Source organism: Carassius gibelio, chromosome A3 (genome assembly GCF_023724105.1).
Source record: "Carassius gibelio isolate Cgi1373 ecotype wild population from Czech Republic chromosome A3, carGib1.2-hapl.c, whole genome shotgun sequence".
Classification (NCBI taxonomy): domain Eukaryota; kingdom Metazoa; phylum Chordata; class Actinopteri; order Cypriniformes; family Cyprinidae; genus Carassius; species Carassius gibelio.
This window is the reverse complement of record NC_068373.1, coordinates 8,440,170-8,467,852: the sequence shown is the minus strand read 5'-3', so window position 1 is coordinate 8,467,852 and position 27,683 is coordinate 8,440,170. Positions and strand designations below refer to the sequence as shown.

Here is a 27,683-nt window from a genome sequence, read left to right as displayed (position 1 = left end):
TCAAGGACTGCCAACGTTTTGGAAGGATGTCTTTCTTGTAATAATATTAAGTAATATTTGTGGTTCTTGAGAATTCTCCATTGTCAAATATTTTGATAGAAATTCCACAAATATATAAATTGTATAATTAATTGGTTAGTCAAATATACAAAATTCTTTTAGTGATTTTTTTTAGACAACTTAATTTTAGAAAAATTTATATTTTCAACTCAAACTATCAAGTAAATGATATTCAGAGATTTTCTTAATTTTATAAAGTTAATTATTACTGAGATATTTTCTAAGCCACTGAATATTTTTTTAGAGTGTGTACTGTAGAGAAAATGCAAAGGCATATCAAGCTGCTCTGTCACAACCATGGCAACCAAAGTCCTGCACAGGTAAATTTTTGGAGACCCGCCCCCACAAAGTTCAGCACCAAGTGTATTCTGATGTAAAATTAACGGTCGCCTGAGGACGCTCTACAACCATCTTATCTGAGCTCAAATGTGCTTGAGCAAGTGTCAAGATACTAAATATAATAAATACATAATTATGTTTATTTTTGTTCTCAGTACGTTATTTATTGATCAGTACGCATTTAATGATTATGAAAGCATTACAAAAAAATAAAATAAAAATTATATACCATCGATGAAACCACAAAGCTGACGCGGAGGTATGTATAACTGCCATATAAAGTAATTTTGAGTATTATTGCTATTAGTATTATTTTTTTTAATTACGTAACATTACATGTAATATAACCAACAGCTCCAAGTCTCACGCGCAGTGTAGGCTATACATCACTGTCCGAATCCGTTCACTTATTAATTTGTTCACTCCTTCCTGATAGCTATAGTGAACTCAACTGCCATACACTATACAGGGATTAGTGAATGAGTGAGCGATTTCAGACACAGCACAGGATTTGGCATGATACATTGATGGAGCAAAAATGATATGACAATGGCGTTTTGGAAGAGAGCACTTCAAGCACATATTTTTAATCTGCTACTACCCGTCTGCAAGGAGTTCATTATCCGCCCGCATCATCGCCCGTGAATTTTAGGAATGTCACCACCCGTTTTATCCACTTTTATAAGGGTAACGTGCCGTTACCCGACCCGTTGCAGGACTCTGATTGCGATGGATAGCCACCTAAAATGGCGGCGCCTTCGCGAACTGAAACGCGTGACGTCTCATTCTCGATCTTGAACTTCACCATCTAGCTAACAATGGGGTTTTGTGCTTGCTAGCTTGAAGAAAAACACAAAACTAAACACTTAGCCATACAGCTAAATTCTATCAGTTAAGTTAGGCAACCTAGCTGAGGTAATGTTGTAAAGGAAGATTATAAATAGCATAAACAAAGCTAAAATTAATTAATCTGGATATCTACCTCGATATAACATAACTAAATTACAAAATAATCACCAACAGTTAAACCTTAATGGCTTATTAATATCCGCATTTGGGTTATTTATTAGCTAACTGTCCATCCGTGTGGTGTGGCTATGGACACTCAGGGTAACCGAATGTCTAGCTAGCTACTGCAATTACGTTTACAATAAAAAAGTCAGGTTTGGTTGAAATAAGGTAAACGTTTTCAACGTTACACTTATTTTGCTATCATACATAATTATTTTGTCATAGCTACTTACTTTACACAGCTGCTTTCTGAGTCGTGAAGAGCTTTCTGGAATCTGGCGGTTGGCGCTGGGCTTTTTTCGCGCCACATTCACGCGCCTCTTCGCTTCTTCTTTAGTTTTAATGGTGGTTGGCAACTATCTTTAATGGTGCATTACCACCACCTGGTGGGGTGGGGTAATTATAGCAATGTATGAATCCTCATTGCACCTCAATCTCAGTTGTTTAACTTTGACGGAATATGTAAAACTCTTTACATTGGTTTAAGATAATAATGAACATGGTTTGGTAATTTGTTTTCTCTGTTGTTTTAGCATGTATAACAGATTATCTAGGTGTCTCTTAGATTGAAAACACGATCAGTTGAAAACACGTAGTCAAACAGTCCAGCCACTACTTAGTTGAAATCACATTGTAAACCAGGCGGACCGACTTATTTTCAACCATATTTCAACGTTGAAAGAAATAATTCTAATTGTTTACTGGGCTTCCTCCTTGTTGAGTAATTGATTGTTCCCCACCTGTCTCCTGTTCCCTCATTATCCTTCCGGGTATTTATACCCTGTCTGTCTTCTGTGTTACGGAGTCCTTGTTTATGTCTTATGATTATTCATGTCCGTCGCTTCTTGCCTTGCCTTGTCTTCGTGTCTTGTTTATGTGCATTGTTGTGTTGGTTTCGACCCCTGCCTGGACTGTGTATTCTCTTCGGATTACCCCTTAATAAATGACTTACCTGCAATTGGTTCCCTCTCCGTGTTTTCAGTAACTCCGATCGTGACAGAAACAGAGACAATCTGAGATTTTGCTTTCACACATAGAGCCCTTTGCAAAGGTTGGAAACCAGTCTTAACAGAAGCAGAAGTGGTAAAACGGATTCTCAAAAACATAAAACTTCACCTGGCCTGTCATTTACGTAGTCCCATTAATACAGTGGAAGAACTTGTAAAGTTGGGTCATCAGCTGGAGAAAGACTACGAGCAAAAACTGCAGTGTGGAACTTGTGTGAATCGACAGTCATTTCCAGATGTGCCACAAAAGCAGACTAACAGAACTGCTGACAAATTGTGTTCTGTATGGTGCTGGAGATGTAAAGGATACAACGCTCCAGGAAACTGTCCACACTATTCTTCCAGTAAAAACCAGTCTGAAAAGCCACATCATTTATGTAGCAACTAAAGGTCATTTCAGCACTCTAAACGTGTTAGTTAACCAGCAATGCATTAATAGCTGCTACCACACCTAAACCTAAACCACAAACCAAATCTAAGAAATTTACTTCAACTTCTCCTCCCCCTCCAATCATCCTGACACAATTAGACACACATATTTGCCATGCCAGAAGATTTTTTCCCAAGATGTTTAGCTAATGAAAACATCCATTATGATGTGGATGAGAACCAATGGCCAAATCCCCAAGGCACAAAAAAATTCACAGGACATTTGACATTTCATTTGACATTTTACTGTTTTTTACAATAATTTTCACAATAATAACAGAATTGTCATTTTTCAGAACTTTAGACACATAATTCACAACCGATGACCAAAATGCACTCAGAACACTTAAAGGTACAATTTGTAAGATATTTGCAGTAAAATATCGAAAAACCACTAGGCTAGTGTTATATATTTTGTCCAGCTGATTACTAACAATATCTCTAATGTTTTCAACTAGATGTAAATCATGAAAAAATTCCCATTCTAAACAGTGACACGGGGCAGTGCAGTCGCCTGTCAATGAAATTAGTTACCCTTTGTGACTGCCTTTACTGACGTAGAAACCACATGACAACAGTGTCGTGGACAAATGCGGAAGTAGCTTCGCAACAAACTTAAACTAGAAAGAGATGCCGATCTCGCCTGTGTTTTACTCGGCAGGTGAGTTGTTTTGATTCGTATCTTTACCGAAAATGTATGCTATTATAACGATCAACAAGATTAGTATTATGGGGCATACAGTACACGGCAAATGCGGGGCATCGCGTCTCTAGACCAGTGCAAGGATGCGTCTGATCCATAGTCTGATAGCGTTTTTGCATTGACTTTGTATGTAATCTACTCACGCTAATTGTTGAACTCGCGTTGAATCCATGATTTATCTTTCCGTCTGATTGAAGGTCGTCAACGGTTGGGTAGAAGACAACAAATCCGATCATTCCACGCTCCTTCTTAGCATCATCATACCACGCAATTGTTATTGTTTAGGTAGTGAGCCCTCTAGTGGCAGGTCCTACAACCTGTACCTTTAACACTTTTTCCGAATCCTTGGATACATTAAACATGAGCCAAAGAGCTGTTGTTCACTGAACTAAAATAACTGGTTCAAAATTACACAACTTAACATTAAAGTATTACAATTTCAAAATATTACATCTGAATGGTGTGTCTATACATTGCATTACATTGATCTAACTATCAATTGATACAACTGCTAAAAAATTTACATAACTGTTCTGAAAAATTAAGAACAATATTAAATGTCTAGATTATGAAAGTGGAGCAACCTACAGTAGTATGTTCAGGTATAATCAGTTTCAAGATGCCTGTTGATGGGGAATATATATACATATATATAATTCCCCAAAATGTTATATCATTGTTATCAGTATTAGTTTTTCCTAATCTCTTTATAATAGAGTTGGAAGCTGATGAAAGCCATTCATATTTTTGGATAAGGCAGGCTTTAACCTGGCCATGACATGGAGGAGAGGTTGAGAGTAGCCCAGAATGATGTTCGCTGGGTGGCCTGGCCCCCACTGAATGTGATTTCAGTGAGGGCGCACAGCAAATTCAGTGCAATGGGCCCATAATTCCTAACAATAGCACCAAGTGTAATCATGGTTTCAGGCCCATCTACAGTTTATCGCCTTGTATTTACAACATACTCCCCTTTCCTTACATGGCGGTTAAAGGTTCACAATAGACCCCCTCACAAACAAATCACTCTTTTCCAGGCCATGAATTATGCGTGCAATGTCATCACAGGAGACCACTGTCAGGCCTTTATTTGCCATGCCAGAAGATGCAGATTTTCACATCTGTGCCTACCATCTGCCCTCGACTTAAATGACAATGCAGCGCATCCATCTAAGCCCTGCAGGACCACATCACCTCGCTATCAACTTATGCAGCAGCCGGACAGGCTGTTTGGCATCCTTCAAGTTTTTCAAGCCAAACTTCTCTGTAGCATGGACGAGTCTGGCCAAGAGCACCAGGAGGCCTTTAAAGAGCTGCGCACAGCAACAGATTTGGCTTTGCGCGCATCAAAGCCCGCAGTACAGGCGATCGGCAAGACCATGGCCAGCTAACGCTGACAGAGCCTTCCTCGACTCTCCTTCGGCTATTCGACTTTGCTGTGAATGGATTCACTGAGTGGTTTTCAGAAGCTCAGAAGATGTTACAGGTGCTGTGTCATTTCCTCCCTAAACTCTCTACACCATGGCTGTGGGCTGCCAGAAGAGCCCTGCTGCTCAGCCTGCTACAGCTCATTCATTTAGAGTGCCTCGGGTTGGTCATCAACCCACGCAAGAGCCAGTTGTTGCCCAGACAAACTGTCTTTCTGGGAACGGTTCTCGACTCCGCCCTAATGTGACTATGGGTCTCGACGGCTCGATCCCTGACAATTCAGCGACTGACGGCCTCCCTCAAACCGGGGACGACATGCTCCCTGAGGGTTTTTCAGAGGCTGCTCAGCCTAATGGCCACGGTTCATGGTTGAAAAGATTTCCAGTCAGGGTGGACCACTGATGTATTGAAGCTGTGGCCCCCTGGAGGACCACTCACCTGTTTCAGACAGCAGTGGGGATGGGCATGGCCTCAAGAAGGAAGGTGATCACAACAGATGCGTCCAGCTACGGGTGGGGTGCGCTGTTGGAGGGCAATCCAGCATTTGGCCCCTGGACAGCTCAGCAGTGAGGCATACATATCAACTGCCAGGAAATGTTGGCAGTCTCCTTAGCCCTGAATTCCAGCCATCAAGGGCCACCACGTCCTGGTCCGTCCTGGCACAGAAGGAACTCCTCTCAACAAGGGCAGTTCATGTGCCTTGCAAGATGAACCTGGGAGGGGACATGCTGTCCAGAGTCAAAGAAGCCCCGGGTGATTGGGCACTACATCCGCAGGCGGTACAGTGAATTTTGGTAGTCTTTGGGAAGGCAGAGCTCAACCTCTTCACCTCGTAAGACAATTCTTATTGCCCAACATTTTTCTCGATACAAAGAGACTTTTATGAGTTACCTCCTATCACCCTGATTCCCCAGATCATCAGGCAAGTCAGTGAAACCAAATGCTGGCTCCTCTTAGTAGCTCCACTCTGGAATAATCAGGCTTAGTTTCCAAAGCTAATGCAGCTCGTAATGATGGCCCCGTGGCCCATCCCGTTGAGGAGGGAACTTCGCTCACAGGTGAAAGGCATGATTTGCCATCGCTGCCCAGAGCTCTGGAGCCTTCATATCTGGCGCCTCGATGGGAGTCTGATAGGCTCCCAGCAAAAGTAAGCAACACCATTACTGAGGCAAGGGTGCTGTCTACGAGGTGGCTCTATGGCCAGAAATGAATGCAACCAATCATTCTCTCGAGGCCGGCCGTTCAGTAGGCAGAAATGACTTGGTGGTTAAATTTCTGAAGGGCGCGAAGAACAATCAATACTCCTTGCTCTCAGACTGTGCCTTTTTAGGACTTATCCATGGTCCTAATGGCCCTAAAAAGGCCCCCATTTGAGTCACTCAGTTCGGCTGACTTGTGGCCCTTATCACTTAAAATGACTCTTCTCCTTGCTTTAGCATCGGTTAAGCATTTGGGTGGCAAGCACCAGTCAGCACCTCGTGTCTTGAGTTTGGGCTTAATGGCTGCAAGGTCATTTTGAAACTGAGACACGGCTATGTTCCTAAAGTGCTCTCTACTCCCTTTAGAGCTCACATAATATCCCTTTTGGCACTCCTCGCTGCAGATGGTGCACAGGGACTGAACCATCTCTGCCCTGTTAGGGCTCTAAGAGTCTATTTCGAACGTTCTAAACTGTACAGGCAGTCTGAACAACTGTTTGTTTGCTTTGGAGGCTGCCAGAAGGGTCTACCGGTTACCAAGCAAAGACTGTCTCACTGGATTGTTGATGCAATAGCTCTGGCTTACAGATCAGAAGGAATGGAATGTCCTATTTGTGTGAGAGCCCACTCCATAGGGGTAATGACAGGGAACGACCGTTATGTTACTTGATGTTCTACAAGCTGCACGAATCGATGAGCGGGGCTTCAGTCGAATGATCTGATTAAAACCCGATACGGGCCGACTTATTTAGTAGTCGGCCCCACCCCTTCTGGTTGGCTAAAGCGCCATTGGTTTGTGCAGCTACACAAACATGAACAAGTCAGGCTTCAACAGAATGGAAAAAAAGAGATTTCCCATACATAACGCTCGTTCCCTTCTCTCAGGGAACTGAGGTTACGTTAAGTAACCAAAAGTGTTCCATTTTTAGATCAAAAATGATTGTAAAAAACCTGTAATATTGTTCGTCATTTTCCATAAAAACTATGCTTCAAGAGTAATGCAACAGTTATGTAGCATTTTGAGCAGTTGTATCAGTTAAATCACTGTTATGAAATGAATAGATACTCAATTCAGATGTAATGGGTTGCATTTTGAAATAGTAATACTTTGATGTTAAGTTGTGTCACTTTGAACCAGTGACTTTAGTTCAATGACCAAAGATCTTTGGTTCATGTGTATTGTATCTAAGCATTTGGAAAAAGTTTTTGAAAAATGACGTTTCTGTTATTAGTGAAAAAGTTATTGTAAATAATTGTATTAGAGTATGCCACCGTTACAAGCTTGAGTGAGTGTTTCACTTCTGTTTGTGTCTCTTCACAGACTGAGGAAGTTTTTGTTCGGCTGAACATATGAACTGTATCACTGTGGTATTCGGACAAGGAACAAAACTCATTGTGAATGGTAAGTCATCTTTTCAATGTTATTCCATTTTTTTCTTACTGTATTACATATAGTATACTTCTTGTAGTTATATAAATATATCTTTCTTTTTTTTTTTTACATTGTAGTTTATTTACAGTTAAATGTGGGAATTCAGTCACAGATAGTGTTATCCAGAGCCTCCAGTAACCACATAATCTTGAAATATAGTGGAAAGACTTTCACTACAGCTTTAACTTTCATCTGTTTTCTAGTTGTATGTTATATTCAGCTATTATTATTATTATTATTATTATTATTATTATTATTATTCATAGTAGTAGTAGTGAGCAGATTCTTCTCCAGATGTGATTTAAAGAGCATCAGCTTTGTGTTTAATTTGATAGCTTAAAAAAAAAAAAACTTTTTAAAAATAATTTCTGTATTAGTGAAACAGCATGTGAGAAGTTGACCTGTTGTGTGACGTGCTGTACTACATCTGAAATGGTTTTGTTAATTCTGTTAGAATTATTACACTTGCAGCTTTTATTAATTCATCGATAAACTAAAAGCAATATTATATAGAAGTGAATATGGACATAAAAAAAAAAAAAAAACTAGTGAAGACAGTAATGATTAAAAATGGCATAAACGGTGTCACCTAAAATATCCACAGTGCCAGATATATTCATGAACATTTTAACCTAAAACAAAAATCCAACATGCGTCTTTTTGTCAGAGATGTTATGTGTTTAATGTGCATACTAAAATTACAATCATTTTCTGCCTTTGAACAAATAATTATGTTACTTAATTGTTAAATAATGTAAGAGAAGATCAGTTGTGTACATGCTGATGTGTGAAATTTTAGCGCGTATGAAATGTAGTCAGAGTTTAATATTTGAGAGGTCTGGCTGAGATGAAGGTGTGTTTGCAGACGTTGATGATGATCTGTGTTTAGATGCTGCTGCTGCTGCTCCTGTGCTGAACATCCTCCGTCCGTTCAGAGAAGAGCTGAGCTCCAGTAAACTCACTCTGGTGTGTCTGATCAATCACATGTCTGGGGCTTTTGCTGATGTGCGCTGGCTTGTGAACGGGAACTCAGTTACTGAAGGCGTCTTCACTGGATCTGCTGAACAGCAGCCTGATAAGAAATTCAAGATGAGCAGTTATTTAACCCTTGAGAGCTCAGAGTGGGACAAAGACACACAGCTGACATGTGAAGCATCTGCTGCCTCCAAAACCACCAGAAAAAGCATCAAGAAATCTGACTGCAGCGACTGAACTGCTTGATCTCCTCTTGATTTAAGTGATAGCATTTCAATTTGTTTGCATGGAGTAGAAAACATTAAATATTAAAAATAAAGTGCCTTACTGTAGTTGCTTCATGTTTAAATGCACTGTGCTTTATAAACTCCAATAAACTGCTTGTTAATCAAACTTTTCTTATTACTTTGTGTCCAATGTATGCAAAAAGTATATTTTAATTTATTATTTTAAGATTCAGCTTATTACATCTATTCTGCAGTACTATTAAAAAAAAACATTTGTAATTGGAATATCTGATCAATTTTAATTATAACATTTAATTTATTAAAAATAGAAATAAATTAAATATGAATAAAATAATAATCAATAAGACAGCCGAACACTGTAAACTAGTACTGAAAGTCATTTTCAATTCATTTGCAGATTTCACAGGACAGATTAAATGATCATTTGATAATGCTATTAATTAAAGATATTTTTATGCATCCTCTGAGTAGATCTGAAAACAGTGCTGAAGTTGGTTTTCTTTCAGATGCAGTGATCTGTGGAGATTTTCATCAGCACATGAAGTTAAGTCCTGACACACAGGAAACACCTGCTCTCATAATCAGCTCTGTGTAAATGTGTTTGATTATATTCATATAACATACAGTATCTAATGAGACAGTGTCTGCGGGGAGAAAGCAGAAGTGAATGTGAGCAGTGAGGAGGTTTTTGTCGTCCCATGTCTGACAGCAATGCACTGCAGAACCATTAACTTCCACATAATTGATGTTCAGACGATAATCTGATTATTTAGTTTTGTGATTTGAGTTGAATTTGGTAGAAGAGAAGCCAGTTTCAGGAGTAGGAGAACTGGTATAAATATAAGACACTGTGGAGCTCCTTCATGAATCTGTTTGAGAATTTAAACCATATATTATTATATTTTATTATATTATTTTTTTTTTTAGGAAAAAAAACTTAGCCTTTTTTTTCACCCTAAAATTGACTGAATCTTTACTATTGAAAATGTATTGAATATTGTTTTTTAAATACTTTTATGATGCTTTCACATTCTTTTTAAAACTTGATAGATCACTTTCATTATATAGAAACAAGCAGTCAGGATATTCTTGATAAACTGCTCTCACACATATCATGTTTTTTTATATAGATCATTAGTTATGTTTAATGTGTTTTGATGAATTTGTAACAAACAAACAAAAACATATTCTTCAGCGAGATTCAAATTGTCCTTCTGTGAAAGCACATGTTGAGTGTGTCAGGTGTGTTGAGTGTGTGTTGTGTGAGGGGGGCGGGTCTTTCTCTTTACTCTCTTAAAGTCTCTCTCTCTGGTCTGATCTCGCCATTATTCTTCAGCACTGCTCATCTTCACACATCACATCCAGCAAATCACAAGATGATCTCAATATTCTGTGCTTTCTTCACTCTTCTGACCTGTAAGTGTTCATCAGATCTGATGATTTAAAGTGTTCTGACACACAATCTCATGTAAAGGTTGTGTTTATTCTGCAGGTGTCAGTGGAGTGACTGTAGTGACTCAGAGTCCAGTAATCACAGTCAGTAAAGGAGAGACGGCTAAACTGGACTGTAATCTGGGGACAGTAACTGGTTCTGCTGCTAGATGGTACAAACAGACTCCAGCAGGAATTCCTCAGTATGTGTTAAGTTTTCATCGTGACTGGAGCTCAGTTAGATATGGATCTGGTTTCTCTTCTCCTAAATTCACATCAACACATTCATCTCAAACAGATTATAGTCTGATCATCAATAATGTGGATGAAGATGATTCTGCAGTCTATTACTGTAAGACATGGGACGACTCTGTTAATGAGTACGTATCACAGTGATTCACAGCATGACAAAAACCTCCTCACTGCTCACATTCACTTCTGCTTCTAGAAAACAGATGAAATGTAAAAGCAATTCTTCACATCTCAGATTCAGGTTGAATTAATAACAAATCACAGATGCTAAGAATATTCTGCAACTTCTTTAGTAATCTGTAATTTTAACTAATCTCTTATAGTGCTTTTATCATGTTTTTTTTTCCTGTTTCAAACTGTATATTCACTGGTCACTTTCTCGTAAAATGTCTCTTTTTGTGCTCCTCAGAAAACAGAAAGTCCCGTGGGTTTGGAAGGAGTTTTTCCTTTAGTGTCTGTCTTCAGCAGAGCCATGTGTTCAGAGTGACTTTATGACACGGAACAAAACTGACTGTGAATGGTAATCTTTCCTCTTTTCTTTTCTTTTCTTTTCTTTTCTTTTCTTTTCTTTTCTTTTCTTTTCTTTTCTTTTCTTTTCTTTTCTTTTCACTGTATTACATTTAGTCTATACTCCATTGCACATATAACCTAATTATTAAGTTAATCGTGTTGTTCATTTACAGTTAAATGTGTGAATATTTTTTTTCTTATAAAAAAAAATATAAATGGTTTTCTTTTTCAAATTCTTTTGTTAGTAAGCTTTTAATTGATTAATTGATGAAGTAACATGGAATTGTCAGGGACCAGGCAAGCCCGGTCTCAGCCAATCCACAACGCTCACGCTCCCCTGAGTTTTAAAGGGACACTAAGTAGGAATTACTCCCATCTAGTGGTGAAATTGTATTATGCATTCAAACTAATTTTGCTCTCCAGCGCCTCGCTTTTTCAAATGCGCGTTGCATCTACGGTAGGCGATATGTACCAAAAAGCTTTGACGGGATGTCTTCTAATAGCACTTCGTCGAGTTTTCCTTCAGGTGAACAGGTGTGTTATTTCAAACAAACTGCAACATGACCATAAACAAACGAATGTTACAGTATGAATTACTGACTGTGGAAAACATGAAATATTGTAATTAGTAGTTATGTCTAATTTATTCGTTATATTTTCTGAATTATATGCATTGTTAGATATAAAAAAAAATATTATAATATAGATTGTAACACTGACTTACCTGTCGAGAAGAAAACTGGCCACTTCAGCGTCTCTTTTGAAATCTTTATCAAGCATTAGCTCTTTCCACCTAGAAAAAGCTTCCCCGACATTAACTCTTGTTTTCTGTAATCTACGGTCACGTTTCCTTTTACGTTCTATTTTTGACTGTTTTGGCGGCGATGTTTTCTTCTCCTGTGGCGCGGCATATGTATGGTCCATAATAAGAATGCAATCCAGACTTTTAAACTTGCCAGTGCAGTTTCAAGCGCCTCTCACTGCTCTGCACCTGCGTTTCTGGCTCTGACCGAAAACGCGCTGTGGAAACGCGTTGGCTTAGTACTTTTTGTCCCTCTCTGCTATTATAGTTTTGCAAGATGGCGGAACTACATGGAAGCCTCCGTCGACCTACCCGTCCCATGTATATAAAGATAATAAATTCTTCATTTACGAGGATTAGTTTAAACATTGGCATAGGTATTTGTACACCATTGAGGGCATATTTATGAATAAAAATATTGATTTTAGATAATAAAATACCTAAAAAGTTACTTATTGTCCCTTTAATCACTCCCACCTGCTCAGCATTAACGATCTTATCAAGACACCATAAAACACTCACCTCAACACCAGATCACCGTCGAGCCTCCAACAGGTGCAGACCATATGCTTCTGTCTCCCGATCCTCTGATGCGTCGCGAACGACGAGACTTAAAGACACTAACCTGTGTCATTGTTCTGCTACCCCCAGGACTCCTGAGCATTCTCCTGCTATCTGAGATCCAACGATCTCTCTAGTCTCCTGTGTTTTCCCCGAGTCGGCTCGATAGCCTCTGTGTCTGTAAGAGAAGGAAAAGAGCATGAATAATTTGTGACAGTGTGACATTGACACTCCTGCAACGGAAGTTCTCACCTGTCTTCATCCCTGTACCCTGTGATCTGCACATAGCCTGCACCTGAAAACCCCAAGTATTCACCGTGCACTTGAATTGTAAATAAACACTGTACTTTGAATTCACTTACCTCCGTCTCCTGTGAATATCCTGACAGGAATATTTGGCTTATAAAATTTGTTAAACTGCAGGACCTCTGAAAATGAACTAGTGAAGACAAAAAGATTATTAAAAATGGTATTAAAAAGTGCCATAAAAACACAGTGCCATATAAATTCATGCACATTCATCCAACAAAAAATAATGTACGTTCAATCCAACAAGCTACCTTTATACAGCACTATTTAACTTTCATGTTGCGACTTGCACTTTTGTCAAAGACATTGAGACGTCAGACGTGTATTAACATTAGATTTAGTGTCATAAAGTTTATTCAAGATGAATTGTGTAAATGCTGATGTGTGAAATTTTAGCGAGTGTGAAATGTCCAGTCAGTTTAATATTTGAGAGGTCCGGCTCAGATGATGGTGTGTTTGTGTGGTATCCTGAATAATTGTCATAATTATAATTATTTTCAGTTTATTCTTGTGTATATTTCATGTGGCAATATCCATTTTCCTTGATTTGATTTATATTTTATTTATATAATTTCTATCATATTATAAATGCTGTGTTAATCAAAATACATGTTGCAACTATTTCGGGATTTTTCATAAGAGTTATCGTTCCGATTTAATATGCATATTATCAGCTGGAGATGGATGTGTGTGATTGGTTGAATGAAAAGGTGCGCGCCACTGCGTGCGGGAGTTCTCGCGATATGCTTCATTCATGATAAAGCATCGGTGAAGAAACATCGCTTGAACGCTCATTCATTTAATATCACCCTTTACAGGTATAAAATGTACACAAGACACACCATCACTGCTTTAATCGTTTTGTAAGAAAGGCTGTTGTCTATACTGTTTGTTTTTCGAGATGCATATGATTGATATGTTCATAAACTCGGTCTAATGTTAACCATCAAATCCGAGCACATGGTTAGCATAAATGTGCCGTGATTAGATCGCACGCTGGTTATTAGAACACGGATGTAAAATACATGTACTGTTATATGCATTTCATGTTATACTTTATTCATTATATATGTTGTTATTCCTTATTCCTTCTGTTGTGAGTTTATTTCATGCTTTTTCACTGATATGTATGTATGACGCCCAGAGAAGACTATGTAGTCGAGTGGACCTATTTACATACCTGGCCTTGTGTCATAAATTGTGATTTGTGGTTACAGTAACAGCATCTAAGTCAATACTGTGTTGATACTATGCATTTGTGAATATACTGTTGAAAAGTGTGAGACTATGCACATGTGCAATTCACATCATTTGTATTGATTCATGATAAAGCATCGGTGAAGAAACATCGCTTGAACGCTCATTCATTTAATATCATCCTTTACAGGAGTATTACAATCTTGGAGGCACCGCTGGGATTGATGTTCGATGGAGTGACTCCCTGACCGGTAGAGCCCATTTAGCAACATCATCCCCTTTTTAGTGACCCAGATGAACTGCAGTGTGAGGCATTCAGGACGAGTGGTGAAAAGAAAAAAAGTCTATTGAGCAGTGCATGCGCTGGGGGTTCAGTTTGTGACCAGTGGCATCCAGGTCAAGTCAGTAAGGTAAACACTACTCTGAACAGCCTGTCTACACAGTAACAAAAATGGAGGAGCTTAAACATCTTCAGGATGAAATTGGGGAGAAATTATGCACACTATCACTTGAAAAGCTGGCAAAACTCAGTGTCTTCCTTCACCTGACACGAGAGGATGAGACAAATGTAACTCGTTTGTATCTGTTGCGACTCCTTAGTAACTATCTACTGAGAGCTGAGCTAGAAGAGCTAGAAGATGGCGGCATGGCTGAACTTTTAACAATTAATGATAAACTGAGCCAGCTAATGGGAATAACAATTAATGCTTCAGAACAGGCTACAGAGAGAGTGGAGAATAAACCTGGAGATGTTAACACAGTCCAGAGGGCAATGCAAGGAAGTGGAGAAAGTGCAACTGAATTGTTTTCTGCAATGCACATTAGTCCTACAGCACCACAAAATGCAGTAAACAGACATACATATGAAGACCATGGCCAAGTTTATTCTCAACCCACATTTCAGAGACAAGTTACCTCAACATGGCAGAAAGATTTCAAGATTTCTGGTCTCATAGGAGATCTAGGGCAGAAAGACCGGCTCTCATTTTCTAGTCTGGCACGGCAGATAGAAGGTGGACTCAACAAGGGCTATGTAGAACAGGAAATAGTAGATTCTGTCATCAGAGCTATCACACCAGGGCTTCAGCTGCGGAGCTATCTAGAAGGAAAGGCAGGATTAACACTCCCAACACTGAGACGGATACTCCGTTCTCATTTTCAGGAAAAAAATGCTACTGAACTATATAAGCAGCTCACCACAGAAGCTCAGCGCTCTAGAGAAACGCCACAAAGCTTCCTAATAAGAGCTCTTGATCTGAGACAGAAAATTTTGTTTGCTTCTCAGGAGGATGACTCAGGGTTAAAATATGATCCTGCCCTAGTTCAGAATATGTTTTTGCACACAGTCTTGACTGGATTGCAAAACGACCGCATCCAAAGTGAACTTCAACCATACCTATCAGACCCCACCATTCCAGATGAAGTGTTGCTGGAGAAACTCAATGTGGCTTGTTCCAATGAGTCTGAAAGGCAAAGCAGACGAAAATATGAGAAAAATGTTACCGTTCATGCTGTGCAGCCAAACGAGCCTGCCCCTGAACAAAAATCTCAGTCCAAACAGTCTAAGTTTGATTTAATGTCACAACTGAAAAGCCTGAGTGATGATATCATGCAGATTAAAGAGACAATCCAACAGCCCTTAACTGTTCCTCAGCAGTGTTTTGCAGTCTACAACAAAGAACCAGCAGCAGCAGTGTCCTCACAGCATCAGATCTCATCTCAGGGTTCCCAACAGACATCAGGATGGACCCAAATTCAAGAGCATCAGACCTGGAAGCCAGATACGGCTATATATCAACGACAGGCAGGTCCATACATGTCTCCACACCAGTTCTCACAAAGCCCACAACAGGTGAGGGAACAGAAAATACCACTTCCACCTGCAAACCCAGTTCAGTTGTCTGCTGCTTCACACGAACATTCTCTCCAGCCTCATCAGCATTATTCAGTGCCAGAAACTCACCATGGGCAGCCGTTTGTTTATCCTTCTCCTCAGCAGCATCCCATGTCCTTCAATTATGCAACTCAGCCATCAAGTTTTGCAGCACCACAGCATTATTCCCAGCAGTATATGGTGCCACCACAACAGTACCCTCGACAGTTCCGCCAGCCCCGTTCCTCACTAGCCAGACAATGTTTCCATTGCCAGCAGCGGAAAGCAGAAGAACCTTGCACCCATTGTTACCACTGTGGCAGCAGCGAACACTTCTCAGCTGGCTGTAGGAGTAAAGGTGCCAGGCCTCAGGTAGGAGCTCCGTTAAACAAGAGCGGGTTGCCCCCGAGGGACAGGGTGTGACCCGAGCAGTAGGGAAGTCCCCAAAATACGAGAAATGTAGCATGGGCCATGAGAGACAGCTTGAGTTTCAGTCGCTTGATAATATTTTAGCTGCCCCTTGTCAAGTTAACCAGCATTCTGCCATCACGTCCTTAGTAGGCAAACAATGCCTTGTGACCTGTTATCTACAGAAGAAAAAGACAGAAGCATTATGGGACACAGGCTCTCAAGTATGCATTATAGATGAGCAGTGGAAAGCCAAATACGCACCTACAGTGACATTGAGAAACATTTCTGAGGCAACTGAAGCACCAGACAGTCTGCGGTTGGTGGCAGCCAATGGAACAAACATGCCATACAGGGGATGGGTGGAATTGAATTTCAAGCTGGCATCCCCTGTAACCGATGAGAAAGAGTTAAAAATTCCTGTGCTTGTCTTGAAGGACCATGAATTATCCAGACCCATCATTGGGTATAATGTGATAGAACAAATAATGAGACAGAATGAAACAAATGGATCTCATGATGTGACTAATGTGTGTTTGTACAGGACTGTTAGAAATGCTTTCCCCAGCATAAAGAAGAAAAGTGTACATACCCTCATCAGTTTGGTGACTACAGATGTTTCCAGCGAGTACATAGTAAGAACCATGAAAGAGCCTGTAAACATACTGAAGCACACCGTTATGCAGATTCAGTGTCTGGTAAAAGTGCCTTACGTGAAACAAGAAAGTGTACTGCTGTTTAAACCACCTGTTAACCCACTGTACCCTGATGGCCTTGAACTTTTTGATACCCTCCACATTCTGAAAAGGGGAGCCCGCCCCCTGTGATTACTGTCATTGTGCAGAATGGAACAGACCATGACATCATGCTCAGTGGTAAAACCGAGATAGGAACTTTGCAGCCAGTCAAGTCCGTCTTACCAATAGCAAGTCCACAGTCTGCAGCCACAACCTCTGTCACTCAGGTTCTACCGGAAACAATGGAAGGAGACGGTAACGGAGATTCATGGGACCCTCCTGAGCCATTTAACTCTGCCTCAACAACAACAAGTGAAGCAGATGTTGCGGGAAGAATGTCATGCCTTCTCGCAGTCAGATGATGTTATTGGCTGTGTTCCAGGGTTGCAACTGAGTATTTCATTAAATGATAACACCCCTGTTGCCCGCACGTATACATCAGTCCCTAAACCATTATACCAGGAAATGAAGGACTACTTACACGACCTGATTGCTCAAGGATGGGTGGCTAAGTCTCATTCCCCTTATTCGTCCCCAATTGTCTGCGTCCGTAAAAAGGATGGCAGCCTCAGGCTGTGTATTGACTATAGGGACCTGAACAGCAAAACAATCCCTGATCGCCAGCCAATACCCAGGGTGCAGGATATCCTAGATGGCCTTGGGGGCAATGCGTGGTTCTCTCTGCTTGACCAGGGAAAGGCGTACCATCAAGGCTTCATGTCCCCAGAGAGTAGGTACCTTACTGCATTCACAACACCGTGGGGTCTCTATGAATGGATCCGTATCCCTTTCGGCCTCATGAATGCACCTGCAGCATTCCAACGGTTTATGGAGGAAAGTCTGGAAGGTTTGAGAGACAAAATATGCATACCATATTTAGATGACATCCTGGTCTTTACTGAGACTTTTGACGGACAGGTGGAAGCAGTAAGGAGAGTGCTGCAAAGGCTGCAGTCCCATGGAGTGAAGTTAAAACCCAGAAAATGTGAGCTCTTTAAGAAGGAGGTGCGTTATCTGGGCAGAATTGTCTCAGCTGAAGGCAGTCGTATTGATCCAGCAGACACAGTTGCTGTAACGGCACTAAAGGAACGGAAACCAAGCACTGTGGGAGAGCTGCGCAAGATTCTGGGCCTGCTCAGCTACTATCGTCAATACATTAAAGACTTCTCCCGGATCGCCAGTCCCCTCTATGACCTGCTAAAATGTAAGGCTGATGGTAATGAGCCACAGAGAAAAGGAAGACACAAAGAAAAAAATAACAAACGGAATCATGTGGTGTCATCAAGTAAACCAATTGAGTGGACAGAACACCATCAAGAGATCCTTGAAAAGTTGATTAACTGCTTGATCGAGCCTCCAGTCTTAGGATTTCCAGACTACTCCCAGCCGTTCATCCTCCATACAGACGCATCCAATCAAGGGTTAGGTGCCGTTCTATACCAGAACCAGCATGGCAAGCTGAGAGTTATTGCCTATGGCTCCCGGACCTTGACAGCGGCAGAGAAAAATTATCATCTGCACAGTGGGAAGCTGGAGTTCTTAGCTCTAAAATGGGCTATCACTGAGAAATTCAGAGACTACCTGTATTATGCACCAACCTTTACAGTGTTTAGTGACAATAACCCATTGACCTATGTGCTGACCTCTGCAAAGTTGAATGCCACCGGGTGTAGATGGGTGTCGGAGCTCGCAGACTTCCACTTTACCATCCGCTACCGTCCAGGTAAAGAAAATATAGATGCGGACTCACTCTCCAAGATGCCAACGGATCTGGAAACGACAATGAGAGAATGCACGGAAGAGTTCTCCTCTGAATGTGTGGGAGTTGTGATTCAAGCGGTGGAGCTCCAGAATAATCCAGATGTCTCCCTTGCTGTAGCCTGTCAGAATGTATTAATATGTGGGGAGGAAAATGAGGGACTCCTCAAACCCCTGTCAAAAGAAGAAATTAGACAAGCACAAAAGGATGACAAGGACATTAGAGGAATCATTGAACATTTGCAAACTGGATCTAGGCCTCCTCAGCAGTGGCGTCCGGCCAACTCGTCATCCAAAGTTCTTCTGAGAGAATGGGATAAGCTGAAGCTGGATGAACATGGCATTCTCTTCCGCCACACATCTCAAAGGACACAGCTGGTATTACCAACTCAATTCAAAAAAACTGTTCTAAGGGAAATGCATGATGAGATGGGTCATCAGGGCCTCGACCGCACCACAAGCCTCATTAGGGATCGGTTCTTCTGGCCCTACATGCAGAAAGACATTGAGAACTATGTCCTGAGAACCTGCTTCTGCATCAAACAAAAAAAAGCATGCCGTGAGACAAGAGCACCCCTTAAAAGTATCAAAACAACCCACCCTTTTGAATTGGTGTCAATTGACTTTCTACATTTGGACAAATGCAAGGGGGGCTATGAGTATATCTTAGTAATTGTCGACCACTTCACCCGATTTGCTCAGGCTTATGCCACAACCTCAAAGTCAGCAAAAACAGTGGCTGAACGATTATTCAATGATTTTGCCCTCAAGTTTGGGTTTCCGTCCAGGATTCACCACGACCAAGGGGGAGAATTCGAAAATCAGCTACTCACCCAACTCAGGAAGTACAGTGGCGTCGCTGGCTCAAGGACCACCCCCTACCACCCACAGGGAAATGGGCAGGTGGAAAGATTTAACAGGACCTTACTGCAGATGCTGAAAACCCTGACTGAAAAACAAAAATCGAATTGGAAGGATGCACTCAACAAATTAATCTTTGCCTATAACTGTACTAGATGTGATGTGACTGGCTTCTCACCATTCCATCTGCTGTTCGGTCGTACACCAAGGCTGCCCATCGATGCTCTTTTTGGTCTCAACTCAGACAACAACTCTCAAAGTTATAATGAGTACATGGAGCAATGGACGAAAGGGATGCAGGAAGCTTGTGAGATAGCAAGAGAACAGGCAAACAAGTATGCTGACAGAAACAAAAGAAATTACGATCGAAAAGTGAGGTGTACTGATCTGTTCCCAGGAAGCAGGGTCCTTGTGAAAAACTTGAGTCCAAGAGGTGGAACCGGGAAACTGAGGAATTACTGGGAAGATGAAGTTCACATTGTCACACGCCAGGTTGCGAGTGATGCACCAATTTACGAAGTAAAACCTGAACAGGGTAAGGGTAGATCAAGAGTTTTGCATCGCAATCTTCTTCTTCCATGTGACCATCTACCTCTTAAAATCACACCAACTCAAGGTGCCAAACCAAAGGAACTGAAGAGCAGCAGAACTCAGCCCCCCAAGGAAAGAGAAATTGAACCAGAGTGTGATAATGAAAGCGAAGAGGATGAGTACTTCTTCCTAGTGGAGCCTTATCAGATAAGACCACGAGAAAGCGGTGATTCCCCAGAAAAACTGGATAAGCTACCACCACAGCCAGTATCTTCTGAACCTCGATCTAGCTCTCCAGTATGGGAACCAAGGCCACAGTCACCCCAAGCCGAACTAGAGATAGGTCTTCCAGAACCTGCATCTGCACCTGAAAAAAGACAAGAACTTGATGAAAACGAATCAACTGTTGACACAATGCAACGAGGCTTACCTGCTAATGAAACAACTGAAGTGCCTGTGTCCAAGGACAGGACCTCAGAGGAGGAAAATGGGTACCAGTTCACCAGGAGAAAGCGACAGCCACCAAAAAAGTTTACATATGACAATCTTGGGACCCCATCGTGCTACAATGTGCAGATAGTAGGCAATAACCACTACCCACACTTTGCATCTAGGGCAATGACAGCTGTGGCACCCTGGTTAACAACACCACTTTGTTACCCCCAGCCCTCATACAGTATGTGCTATTAACTGAATTGCTACCACATGAACTTATCTCCCATAATTAGTTACTGTATGGACTGTGTTGAAGGTATGAAATGCCACTGTATAGCACATTAACCAGAGACTGTGTATTGCGCATAGTAAGAAACTATGGGAAAACAAAAACCATGGACTGTTATCAGATATTAAGAAAGTGGACTGTTGTGCAGTTTTGAAATTGTGGACACTTTGAGACTATCTTTTTGACAATTTTTGAATCTTTTTCCCTTTGCGAGGAACTTTTTGCCATTTTTGCTGGAGCAGATGAATGGACTGTTTTTTTTCTTTAAAGAGACTTGTTGGTAGTAAAAAAAAAAAAAAAAAACAAAAACAAATTTGCACTACCTTATGGGACTATTTACAAACATGTGCCTCTAGTCTATTGACTATTAAGAACTCTTGTCTTGAAAATGGGCAATATCACCATTCTAAATGTTTGCTTGTTAAAAACAAACAAAAAAAAAAGCTGTGAAAAAAATGCACAAGGAAATTGTTGATAACAGTAGGCTACTATTATATCTGATATCAGAGATAACTGCTGGTTAAAGCTAAAAGTTTAAATACTGTGAATTGAGCATTACTGTGACTAATTAAGCAATTTGATGTCGGGACGACATCTTTTCTTTGAGGGGGAGAGTGTGGTATCCTGAATAATTGTCATAATTATAATTATTTTCAGTTTATTCTTGTGTATATTTCATGTGGCAATATCCATTTTCCTTGATTTGATTTATATTTTATTTATATAATTTCTATCATATTATAAATGCTGTGTTAATCAAAATACATGTTGCAACTATTTCGGGATTTTTCATAAGAGTTATCGTTCCGATTTAATATGCATATTATCAGCTGGAGATGGATGTGTGTGATTGGTTGAATGAAAAGGTGCGCGCCACTGCGTGCGGGAGTTCTCGCGATATGCTTCATTCATGATAAAGCATCGGTGAAGAAACATCGCTTGAACGCTCATTCATTTAATATCACCCTTTACAGGTATAAAATGTACACAAGACACACCATCACTGCTTTAATCGTTTTGTAAGAAAGGCTGTTGTCTATACTGTTTGTTTTTCGAGATGCATATGATTGATATGTTCATAAACTCGGTCTAATGTTAACCATCAAATCCGAGCACATGGTTAGCATAAATGTGCCGTGATTAGATCGCACGCTGGTTATTAGGACACGGATGTAAAATACATGTACTGTTATATGCATTTCATGTTATACTTTATTCATTATATATGTTGTTATTCCTTATTCCTTCTGTTGTGAGTTTATTTCATGCTTTTTCACTGATATGTATGTATGACGCCCAGAGAAGACTATGTAGTCGAGTGGACCTATTTACATACCTGGCCTTGTGTCATAAATTGTGATTTGTGGTTACAGTAACAGCATCTAAGTCAATACTGTGTTGATACTATGCATTTGTGAATATACTGTTGAAAAGTGTGAGACTATGCACATGTGCAATTCACATCATTTGTATTGATTCATGATAAAGCATCGGTGAAGAAACATCGCTTGAACGCTCATTCATTTAATATCATCCTTTACAGGAGTATTACAATCTTGGAGGCACCGCTGGGATTGATGTTCGATGGAGTGACTCCCTGACCGGTAGAGCCCATTTAGCAACATCATCCCCTTTTTAGTGACCCAGATGAACTGCAGTGTGAGGCATTCAGGACGAGTGGTGAAAAGAAAAAAAGTCTATTGAGCAGTGCATGCGCTGGGGGTTCAGTTTGTGACCAGTGGCATCCAGGTCAAGTCAGTAAGGTAAACACTACTCTGAACAGCCTGTCTACACAGTAACAAAAATGGAGGAGCTTAAACATCTTCAGGATGAAATTGGGGAGAAATTATGCACACTATCACTTGAAAAGCTGGCAAAACTCAGTGTCTTCCTTCACCTGACACGAGAGGATGAGACAAATGTAACTCGTTTGTATCTGTTGCGACTCCTTAGTAACTATCTACTGAGAGCTGAGCTAGAAGAGCTAGAAGATGGCGGCATGGCTGAACTTTTAACAATTAATGATAAACTGAGCCAGCTAATGGGAATAACAATTAATGCTTCAGAACAGGCTACAGAGAGAGTGGAGAATAAACCTGGAGATGTTAACACAGTCCAGAGGGCAATGCAAGGAAGTGGAGAAAGTGCAACTGAATTGTTTTCTGCAATGCACATTAGTCCTACAGCACCACAAAATGCAGTAAACAGACATACATATGAAGACCATGGCCAAGTTTATTCTCAACCCACATTTCAGAGACAAGTTACCTCAACATGGCAGAAAGATTTCAAGATTTCTGGTCTCATAGGAGATCTAGGGCAGAAAGACCGGCTCTCATTTTCTAGTCTGGCACGGCAGATAGAAGGTGGACTCAACAAGGGCTATGTAGAACAGGAAATAGTAGATTCTGTCATCAGAGCTATCACACCAGGGCTTCAGCTGCGGAGCTATCTAGAAGGAAAGGCAGGATTAACACTCCCAACACTGAGACGGATACTCCGTTCTCATTTTCAGGAAAAAAATGCTACTGAACTATATAAGCAGCTCACCACAGAAGCTCAGCGCTCTAGAGAAACGCCACAAAGCTTCCTAATAAGAGCTCTTGATCTGAGACAGAAAATTTTGTTTGCTTCTCAGGAGGATGACTCAGGGTTAAAATATGATCCTGCCCTAGTTCAGAATATGTTTTTGCACACAGTCTTGACTGGATTGCAAAACGACCGCATCCAAAGTGAACTTCAACCATACCTATCAGACCCCACCATTCCAGATGAAGTGTTGCTGGAGAAACTCAATGTGGCTTGTTCCAATGAGTCTGAAAGGCAAAGCAGACGAAAATATGAGAAAAATGTTACCGTTCATGCTGTGCAGCCAAACGAGCCTGCCCCTGAACAAAAATCTCAGTCCAAACAGTCTAAGTTTGATTTAATGTCACAACTGAAAAGCCTGAGTGATGATATCATGCAGATTAAAGAGACAATCCAACAGCCCTTAACTGTTCCTCAGCAGTGTTTTGCAGTCTACAACAAAGAACCAGCAGCAGCAGTGTCCTCACAGCATCAGATCTCATCTCAGGGTTCCCAACAGACATCAGGATGGACCCAAATTCAAGAGCATCAGACCTGGAAGCCAGATACGGCTATATATCAACGACAGGCAGGTCCATACATGTCTCCACACCAGTTCTCACAAAGCCCACAACAGGTGAGGGAACAGAAAATACCACTTCCACCTGCAAACCCAGTTCAGTTGTCTGCTGCTTCACAAGAACATTCTCTCCAGCCTCATCAGCATTATTCAGTGCCAGAAACTCACCATGGGCAGCCGTTTGTTTATCCTTCTCCTCAGCAGCATCCCATGTCCTTCAATTATGCAACTCAGCCATCAAGTTTTGCAGCACCACAGCATTATTCCCAGCAGTATATGGTGCCACCACAACAGTACCCTCGACAGTTCCGCCAGCCCCGTTCCTCACTAGCCAGACAATGTTTCCATTGCCAGCAGCGGAAAGCAGAAGAACCTTGCACCCATTGTTACCACTGTGGCAGCAGCGAACACTTCTCAGCTGGCTGTAGGAGTAAAGGTGCCAGGCCTCAGGTAGGAGCTCCGTTAAACAAGAGCGGGTTGCCCCCGAGGGACAGGGTGTGACCCGAGCAGTAGGGAAGTCCCCAAAATACGAGAAATGTAGCATGGGCCATGAGAGACAGCTTGAGTTTCAGTCGCTTGATAATATTTTAGCTGCCCCTTGTCAAGTTAACCAGCATTCTGCCATCACGTCCTTAGTAGGCAAACAATGCCTTGTGACCTGTTATCTACAGAAGAAAAAGACAGAAGCATTATGGGACACAGGCTCTCAAGTATGCATTATAGATGAGCAGTGGAAAGCCAAATACGCACCTACAGTGACATTGAGAAACATTTCTGAGGCAACTGAAGCACCAGACAGTCTGCGGTTGGTGGCAGCCAATGGAACAAACATGCCATACAGGGGATGGGTGGAATTGAATTTCAAGCTGGCATCCCCTGTAACCGATGAGAAAGAGTTAAAAATTCCTGTGCTTGTCTTGAAGGACCATGAATTATCCAGACCCATCATTGGGTATAATGTGATAGAACAAATAATGAGACAGAATGAAACAAATGGATCTCATGATGTGACTAATGTGTGTTTGTACAGGACTGTTAGAAATGCTTTCCCCAGCATAAAGAAGAAAAGTGTACATACCCTCATCAGTTTGGTGACTACAGATGTTTCCAGCGAGTACATAGTAAGAACCATGAAAGAGCCTGTAAACATACTGAAGCACACCGTTATGCAGATTCAGTGTCTGGTAAAAGTGCCTTACGTGAAACAAGAAAGTGTACTGCTGTTTAAACCACCTGTTAACCCACTGTACCCTGATGGCCTTGAACTTTTTGATACCCTCCACATTCTGAAAAGGGGAGCCCGCCCCCTGTGATTACTGTCATTGTGCAGAATGGAACAGACCATGACATCATGCTCAGTGGTAAAACCGAGATAGGAACTTTGCAGCCAGTCAAGTCCGTCTTACCAATAGCAAGTCCACAGTCTGCAGCCACAACCTCTGTCACTCAGGTTCTACCGGAAACAATGGAAGGAGACGGTAACGGAGATTCATGGGACCCTCCTGAGCCATTTAACTCTGCCTCAACAACAACAAGTGAAGCAGATGTTGCGGGAAGAATGTCATGCCTTCTCGCAGTCAGATGATGTTATTGGCTGTGTTCCAGGGTTGCAACTGAGTATTTCATTAAATGATAACACCCCTGTTGCCCGCACGTATACATCAGTCCCTAAACCATTATACCAGGAAATGAAGGACTACTTACACGACCTGATTGCTCAAGGATGGGTGGCTAAGTCTCATTCCCCTTATTCGTCCCCAATTGTCTGCGTCCGTAAAAAGGATGGCAGCCTCAGGCTGTGTATTGACTATAGGGACCTGAACAGCAAAACAATCCCTGATCGCCAGCCAATACCCAGGGTGCAGGATATCCTAGATGGCCTTGGGGGCAATGCGTGGTTCTCTCTGCTTGACCAGGGAAAGGCGTACCATCAAGGCTTCATGTCCCCAGAGAGTAGGTACCTTACTGCATTCACAACACCGTGGGGTCTCTATGAATGGATCCGTATCCCTTTCGGCCTCATGAATGCACCTGCAGCATTCCAACGGTTTATGGAGGAAAGTCTGGAAGGTTTGAGAGACAAAATATGCATACCATATTTAGATGACATCCTGGTCTTTACTGAGACTTTTGACGGACAGGTGGAAGCAGTAAGGAGAGTGCTGCAAAGGCTGCAGTCCCATGGAGTGAAGTTAAAACCCAGAAAATGTGAGCTCTTTAAGAAGGAGGTGCGTTATCTGGGCAGAATTGTCTCAGCTGAAGGCAGTCGTATTGATCCAGCAGACACAGTTGCTGTAACGGCACTAAAGGAACGGAAACCAAGCACTGTGGGAGAGCTGCGCAAGATTCTGGGCCTGCTCAGCTACTATCGTCAATACATTAAAGACTTCTCCCGGATCGCCAGTCCCCTCTATGACCTGCTAAAATGTAAGGCTGATGGTAATGAGCCACAGAGAAAAGGAAGACACAAAGAAAAAAATAACAAACGGAATCATGTGGTGTCATCAAGTAAACCAATTGAGTGGACAGAACACCATCAAGAGATCCTTGAAAAGTTGATTAACTGCTTGATCGAGCCTCCAGTCTTAGGATTTCCAGACTACTCCCAGCCGTTCATCCTCCATACAGACGCATCCAATCAAGGGTTAGGTGCCGTTCTATACCAGAACCAGCATGGCAAGCTGAGAGTTATTGCCTATGGCTCCCGGACCTTGACAGCGGCAGAGAAAAATTATCATCTGCACAGTGGGAAGCTGGAGTTCTTAGCTCTAAAATGGGCTATCACTGAGAAATTCAGAGACTACCTGTATTATGCACCAACCTTTACAGTGTTTAGTGACAATAACCCATTGACCTATGTGCTGACCTCTGCAAAGTTGAATGCCACCGGGTGTAGATGGGTGTCGGAGCTCGCAGACTTCCACTTTACCATCCGCTACCGTCCAGGTAAAGAAAATATAGATGCGGACTCACTCTCCAAGATGCCAACGGATCTGGAAACGACAATGAGAGAATGCACGGAAGAGTTCTCCTCTGAATGTGTGGGAGTTGTGATTCAAGCGGTGGAGCTCCAGAATAATCCAGATGTCTCCCTTGCTGTAGCCTGTCAGAATGTATTAATATGTGGGGAGGAAAATGAGGGACTCCTCAAACCCCTGTCAAAAGAAGAAATTAGACAAGCACAAAAGGATGACAAGGACATTAGAGGAATCATTGAACATTTGCAAACTGGATCTAGGCCTCCTCAGCAGTGGCGTCCGGCCAACTCGTCATCCAAAGTTCTTCTGAGAGAATGGGATAAGCTGAAGCTGGATGAACATGGCATTCTCTTCCGCCACACATCTCAAAGGACACAGCTGGTATTACCAACTCAATTCAAAAAAACTGTTCTAAGGGAAATGCATGATGAGATGGGTCATCAGGGCCTCGACCGCACCACAAGCCTCATTAGGGATCGGTTCTTCTGGCCCTACATGCAGAAAGACATTGAGAACTATGTCCTGAGAACCTGCTTCTGCATCAAACAAAAAAAAGCATGCCGTGAGACAAGAGCACCCCTTAAAAGTATCAAAACAACCCACCCTTTTGAATTGGTGTCAATTGACTTTCTACATTTGGACAAATGCAAGGGGGGCTATGAGTATATCTTAGTAATTGTCGACCACTTCACCCGATTTGCTCAGGCTTATGCCACAACCTCAAAGTCAGCAAAAACAGTGGCTGAACGATTATTCAATGATTTTGCCCTCAAGT

General features: G+C 41.5%; 1 protein-coding gene across 3 annotated transcripts in view; it reads left to right on the top strand.

Moving 5' to 3' along the window:
• Positions 1-27,683, top strand: part of LOC127941073 (immunoglobulin lambda-1 light chain) — a 98,185-nt gene that overhangs the window by 14,281 nt on the left and 56,221 nt on the right. The window contains exons 3-4 of one of the 3 annotated variants that reach the window (XM_052536184.1): positions 7,546-7,575; positions 8,495-8,973. In XM_052536184.1, the coding sequence (XP_052392144.1) occupies positions 7,546-7,575; positions 8,495-8,817 (353 nt within the window). In that variant the 3' untranslated portion in view covers positions 8,818-8,973. Of the gene's footprint in view, positions 1-7,545; positions 7,576-8,494; positions 8,974-10,165; positions 10,245-10,320; positions 10,648-27,683 lie in introns of those variants that run through there. The other 2 variants (XM_052536183.1, XM_052536185.1) reach the window with 2 other exon arrangements.